Raw genomic sequence first — 6,787 nt, forward strand, 5'->3', positions numbered from 1 at the left:
TCGTGTCACCAGTGACTAAGCTATGCTAGATCCAGGTTGCTGTACAGGTGTGGGAGGCCTTTTGGATCTGCTCTGTGAACACGCATCTCCATGTTGTGGCCCCTCTTTTACATCTCTCTTATTCTTCCATAGGGAACCTTCAGACTCTCTCTTCTGTCTGGTGACTGCTGCTGTAACAGATACTTGTAGCCTATCCTGGAGACAAATCAGCCCAATCCCTGACGCGCTAGAAGGGTAGCTAGCTACTATCTGTGCTGATTTGAGAATTTTCCACCTCTTAATCTCCAGACATTTGATTGACAGAGGGCAAATGAGCAGGCCCAGATGCACCTAGCCCAGCCTGGGGCAGGAGGCACTCAGGAGAAGTCCTTAAACACAGCGTAGCCTCTTATATTCTACATAAAATCACATGCATTTGGCTTGCTTCTCTGGCAGTAGGGAAGCTGAACTGATGGTGCTGATACATAGGTGGGGTGCATGTGCATGTGCAGTGTGGGGAGTCCTTGAGAATCTTAGCCTTGCTTTAAAAGGCTTAATACCAGAGTTGCCATGTGAAGGGCTTGGGGAAAGCAGCAGTAATGTAAAACGCTGTTTATTGGAACATAAGAACATAGCATTATTGCTTGAAATGACCTGATTTCAAGACAGAGTTCTCCTTTTTCTCTTGATTCAGCTTGGGAAAGACTAGATTGGAACTTTTTCCTGCATCTTCCAGTTTCTTCAGCAAGTAATAGGGGACAGAATATACATTTTGAGAAGCAGTTTGAGAGACCTCCTCTCACACCTTCAGCTACTCTTGCTGTTCTCTCAGCTGAAGTACTTATGCAAATTGAAAGGCAGAAAATGTTGAAGAGAACACATTCTGTCTTCCAGCAGTGTGGAACATGTGGAGCCTTTGTCCTACAGCAGGCACAGACCTTAGAAAGAGCAAACCAAGCAGTGCACTTGGGAGACCTGGGTTCCGTCCCTGCTTTGCCTTTGAAAGTCACTTACTTCCTCCCTATACTTTCTCTTCTTCACATAAAATGTAAGCTTTTCACAGCATTTGCATGGCAGGAAAAGAAACTGTCTCCTAAATGCAAAATATAATAAGAATGGTATCTGCAGTTATGCAAGGCAGGGTACTATGTATTGCAAAGGTGTGCAGGGCAGCTTGTGATCACCAGCTGAGAGAAAAAAAGAGACTTTTCCCTACCTTACCACATCAGTCAACTACCTACTGTACCAGCTGATGTTACAGCACAAATCTGTCTCCATCTTCCAGCACTGAGTACTGTCCTGAACTGGGGTCTGGAAGAGTTTTATGCTTGTGAGCTGTGGGCTGCCTTGCACGTCAGTAGCTTCCTCTCTGTTGTTTCCCAATTGCTTAAGTTTCCTGTAAGACTGATCAAACTGCTGAGTCAGCTTCTCTTTGTGGCTTGGTGGTCTGAGGCTGTAGAAGCCCCAGTAGATACGTAGGCTTCAAGCCACTTTCAGGGTAGCAGCCACTGTAGGCATCTCCTGGAATTGGAGTTTTCTGCTTAATTAAATTACTACTTTGGCCTCAGGAGGAATGCCTTGACAAAAAGGGCCTGCCTATTCCAGCAGAGAGCGTGCTGAACAGCAGAATGGCACGGCACTGCCAGTGTTTATGGCTGAATTTCGTTTCAGGACAGCATTTCACACTGAGGGGTGTGGTGACAGTGATTGACTGTACTTACTACATATCTAGGGATGTGAATTCTTGCTCTGGATTCTCATTAAAGGCTGTCTCCAGTTGATCCAGGCTAGGGAGTCAAAGGTGGCTGAATATAATGCCAGCTACATTGCTCACTTGTGGCTATAGAAATTAACATGTCTTGGCCATGCTAGCTCTATGAGCTGCTAGCCTTTGTTCTTCAATACTGCATTAGTGGGTAGAAGCTGGGATTGAATCTGTTCACGACTGCCCCCAGAGGCTGCTTCAAGTGAAGGAAGCAAATGGAGGCAGACAAACACCAATATTCCCAGGAGATTCCATCAAAAGGTGCTTGGCAGATGAGCCATTCTGCCACTTCCTGTGATGGAGCATCAGGTTATTCCAAGATGCAGAGGAGCAAACTAGTACAAGTGTAGCTATTGCCACAAGTTGCTGACTGAGCTCAGAAAAGTGTTCAAAAGTGACTCCTCTTCCTCTGCTGCAGGTACTAATCCATCACACTTGCATCTAATGTTCATTCGGTATAACAAAAGAAGGGTCTGCAAGCTGGGTCTCAAAGGCTTAACGCAGACCTTATCTCTGTTGCCAGGATAACCACAAGCTGTACAAACAGAAACTTGAGGAACTGACCGGGCTTCAGGATGGGATCTCCAGTTCCATTGCACGGCAAAAGAAGCAGCTGAAGGAACTTTCTCTTGCCCTCAAAAAGTAAGTAGCTGTGTAATAACCATGCAGATCCCTGTTCAGAGGCAGAAAGGGAGACTAGGCAGCTGGATCTTGTGCCTTGGGCATCCAGCAGAAACCAAGAAGATAAGGGACGTTGCGGAAATGTAAATCATGGAGGAGCACGGGCTATGGAGATATGGCTTCTCTCATTCCTTGTTCAGCAGCCTCTTCCTTGCCTACCTATATTAATACAGTCTTTGCCACTTAAAAACACCCACAGCTAGTGCAAGCAGCCATTTGTACTGCACAAACAGGGTGAGCCACTTGCCAGCCGTGAAGATCATGGCAATTAAAGGCATTGCTTAAGCCAGTTGTTCTCAGTCTTTTTAGCCTCAAGGCCTCTCTGCATAACTTTTCTGACTTTCACGGTATCCACTGAGAATCAATGAGCTAGAACTTAAATTCAGAAAAGATATGGAGTGGTGCCTTGATGCTAAAAAAGGTTAAGAACCTAGTAGTGCCAGATGAAGGCAGCAGGGGCAGGATCTAATCCTGTCCTTTCCACTGTATGCCTCTTCTCTACTCTTGGCACCGAAGGGAGCAAGGGCAGCTCCCCACTGGCAAGACTGCTCCTATAGGGTCTCAAATGCTGGCAACTGTCCCTGAAGTCCCTCTCATCAGTACTGGGAGTGTGGGAGGAGTTGAGCTGCAAAACGTGGCACTGGTCCCCACATCCACCTGCTCACTCACAGCAGAGCGTACTGCTGGGAGTGCAGAGGCAGCTAGTGCAGGGGAAGATGGGGGCAGCAGTGGCAGCAGCTCTCAGAGGAGCAGCCACAGGCACCACTGAGTAGCTAGGACCAGGCACAGGGCATCAGACTGGGGGAGGAGACCATTTATCTCCTCTTGCAGAGGCCAGGTAGCACAGCACCCTTAATGGGATCTTATGGGACTCATGAGAATCACTGGCTTGGGCCATGTTAAGCATACCAGCTATTTTATGCAGGCTTGGGTGTTGTCATCAGCTTTGCTGCTAAAACCAGGCCTAGTTTTACAGTCCACTTCATTCAGTGGGCACACAACCCCTATCCTTGTCTGCCTGCTGTAAGCAGTGGGGACTGTTTCCATGTCCCATGGTGACTTCCTCGTACCTGTTAAGTGCTAGGAGGGCAAATGCAATTTGGCATTTCCCACCTGTTTGTTGCTACTTTTCACCTGAGCTTTCTTAAAGCCAGCCAGGTTTCCCTAGAGTCCTTGGACCAAGGCCACCCTAGCACTTAACTCATGAACATCACTCAGGGTTTTGAAAGCAGGTGGCTGCTTGTTTGTGCTGGCTTCCACCTCATTTGCTCTTCTCCTTGATATTCAGGGACTGACCTGTAGACTGAGTCCTGGACTTCACAGTTCTGTGTTAATCTCTGTAGCTTCTTGCCCTTGATTTGTCCTCCTTTGGGACAAATTGAAACATCTAGTGCCAGCACCTCTGTAATGTTAGTGCCCTCTGTCAGTCCATGTCATGTTCCTGTTTGCAGATGCAAGCCCTCTATATCTGCAGAGGAGGAGGAGTCCATCCAAGAAATCCAGAACTTGATCAAGGAGAGGCAAAATGTTTTCTTTGAAATGGAAGCGTATTTGCCAAAGAAGAATGGGTAAGACACTGTCTTGGAGGTTTCTTAGCGGCAAAGCCTTTGGTTTCTGTGTAGTGTCTAGAGATTACTGGGGTTATCAGGGAAGAAACTACATTAATCTTGGTGGGTTTCACACTTTGAGAAAACTAATGAAAAGCTCATGAAAAGTTTGCAGTCAACCCTGGTTACTTTCTCACTGCTTATTTAGGAATCCTTCTAAACCGGATCCCGAGCCGTGTTTCAGCTTAGGCCTGGGAAGAAAACAGACCATCCAGAGAAAATTTAGACCACAGGCTTTCCTATTATGTTATGTGCTACCCCTTGGGGAACCCATATGATTTCCTGCTTCTGAATCCTTCTCATAGGAGAGGAAGTGGTGTTTGGGAGAAGAGGGCCCCTTTAGACATTCAGTGAATCTCCCCTCCCCAGTTGCTGTAATGTTGCCAGAAGTCTGCCAGTGTCCCTAGTTCCTGAAAGCATTGGTGATGAGAGGAAGAACTGTTATAATCACCCTAGTGCCAAAGTTAAGCTGGCAGCTCCCTGCATGTGCTGCTGTCTGGTCTAACTCCTGTCTCCTCTTCTGATCTAGGTTATACCTGAATCTGGTGCTTGGAAATGTGAATGTCACACTGCTCAGCAAGCAGGCTAAGTAATGCCTCTCTGCTATCTTTGTATCTATCTCTGTGTTTAAAGGTGGTGGAATTACCCTTCTGAGGGAAAGCTTTTCTTCTGACGGGGTTCAGGCTCGGCTCTTCTCTTGGCTAGGTGGCAGCAAGACATCCTGAGTTGAGCTGCAGTGCTGAGCGTTGAACAACAGTTTTTTTTCTACCTGCAACATCTGCAGAGACCTTTCCCAGTTGACTGATTCCAATCAGTCTTAGACACCCAACCTTCTTTTGCCTGTGCTTACAAATATACCACCTCTGCCTGAGCTCTTCAGCTCTAACTAGCCAGGCAAGGTCAAGTCTTAATGGGCAACCAAGTCCTCCAGAAGAATAGCAGGCTGCTTCTGTGACTAATTCAGTAGCCAGCACTCCTTTTTTTTCTCTGAGGGAACATTGTTATGAAAGGTGGAAAATCCAGGGGCACAGTGTTGTCTAAGCAGCTGCTCCAAGACTTGCTCAATAAAAAGAACAAGGAGTTCTCCTTTCTTTAGTAGCTTGGGCCTTGTGTTGCCCAACTGTCAGGATCAGTCCAGGGCTGTACAGCTTCAGGGGTACTTGTTTCCTTGTTTGTAACTGTGAGAGATTACCCTTGGCAGTTGAATGTTGTCCATTGCCTTTGCCTGTTCTCACTATGCTGTAATGATCTCCAAGCCAGGGGGTTGGGGTTGGGATTCACAAGGGCTGATGTTCAGAGAGATCCATGGTACCTTCATTCAAAGTTAGTAAACACTCTGGTGTGTGTGGAAAGCCCAGGTGTCTTTATCAGGGCCTTGGGATACCAATGCTTTTCCTGCCAGATGTGAATCACCATTGAGGTGCTCCCCTGTGGTGGCAGCAGCTGTGCCCTGCTGTGGGTTGCACTTAATCTAAGTGGAATCTCTGAGGAGCAGCAAAGGTGAGGATTTCCTCATGTTGCTTCCTTAAACGTACCTTATATGATTTTCTTCTGACGGGGCTCAGGCTTACTGATTTGGTGACCCACCAATTCTGGGCAAAGAGTGCTAGATTGCAAAGCTCCTTCCTGCCAGATATGCCCATAACATTTTCTCTGTACCTCCCTGCAGGTTTGCTTATAAAGATGAGTATGAGAAGTTCAAGCTCTACCTCACCATCATCCTGCTCATCGTGTCCTTCTCCTGCAGGTTCCTTCTCAACTCCAGGTGAATTAGTAGCAGCAAGGCTTAGGAGCTCCCCAAGCCATGCTGGTGGCCTCACAATATAGGCAGCTTCAAGCGCTTTCTCTGTTATAGAAGAAAGGGGCTACATATGGGAGCCTTCTATAATGAATTAGGTTGTACTAGCATATATACAGCTTGCAGCTGTGGGGCTGTTGTAGTCAGTTGTAACTAATGAGGCAGGGTGAGGCTACTTGAAATGACCCCCACCTGGCCTGGGAATCCAGATAAAGCAAAAGCTCCCTTGCAAGTTGCTATCCACCATTAGGGGGTTTTTTGGTGTTTGTTCTGCAAGAAGAAAGCTCAAAAGCATGAGGAATATAGCATAAGGAAAATGGTTCACAGGGTCCGGCTCTGGAATGATTATGGCCTTGGCCGGTGGCTTATGGTCTGTGCCTTAATAACTAAGACCTTGCAAACAGCTGGTGAAACTTCAGTGCATTCATGTTTCCCTGATGGTACTGTCTTTGCTCTCAGGGATGAAAGCTACTTGGGATTTGGTAGTGTAGGTTTCCACCCACTGCTGAGTGGATGGGCCCAGAGCTGGGGCATCTGTTATCACTGCAGACTTTGAAATGTCATGAGAGACCTGTAGAGAGGATGCAGTTGATAGATTCCTTAGTTTCTATGCAGCATATACCTGTGCTTTAGTCCAGGGCTATGGGGTGTGCTTCAAGCTGTTTGCAAAAAGCTTGCTCTTCTGTGATCAAGCTATGTTGCTTTGGTAGGGAGATGCTACTCTTGCATTCTTTCCACTTGCTCCTACTAGGAAGACAGCCTGTCCCTATCTTTGCCCTTCTGAGTTGTGTCTACCACATTCTTCAACCATGATTCTCTGTCAGGGTGACACAGCCCCATGGGGTGCTTTTGAGGTCCTTTCAAAGATGTCTCAGGGTATGAAGCAATATTAGCACTGCCAGGTATAAAAACATGATTCAGAAGATCAACCCAGAGACTTCAAATAGAAATCTTTAG

At 46.8% G+C, this 6,787-nt stretch overlaps 1 protein-coding gene across 1 annotated transcript in view; it reads left to right on the forward strand.

Annotated features, from left to right (window-relative positions):
• Positions 1 to 627: 627 nt before the first annotated feature.
• Positions 628 to 6,787, forward strand: part of TMEM120A (transmembrane protein 120A) — a gene marked incomplete at its 5' end in the record, with an annotated part of 17,296 nt that continues 11,136 nt past the window's right edge. The window contains 5 exons of the mRNA XM_019511329.1: positions 628 to 816; positions 2,268 to 2,386; positions 3,877 to 3,993; positions 4,562 to 4,621; positions 5,702 to 5,797. Coding sequence (XP_019366874.1) covers positions 628 to 816; positions 2,268 to 2,386; positions 3,877 to 3,993; positions 4,562 to 4,621; positions 5,702 to 5,797 — 581 coding nt within the window. The remainder of the gene's footprint in view (positions 817 to 2,267; positions 2,387 to 3,876; positions 3,994 to 4,561; positions 4,622 to 5,701; positions 5,798 to 6,787) is intronic.

This window comes from Gavialis gangeticus, unplaced genomic scaffold (genome assembly GCF_001723915.1).
Source record: "Gavialis gangeticus isolate Ggan-Ray unplaced genomic scaffold, GavGan_comp1, whole genome shotgun sequence".
Taxonomy (NCBI): Eukaryota; Metazoa; Chordata; order Crocodylia; family Gavialidae; genus Gavialis; species Gavialis gangeticus.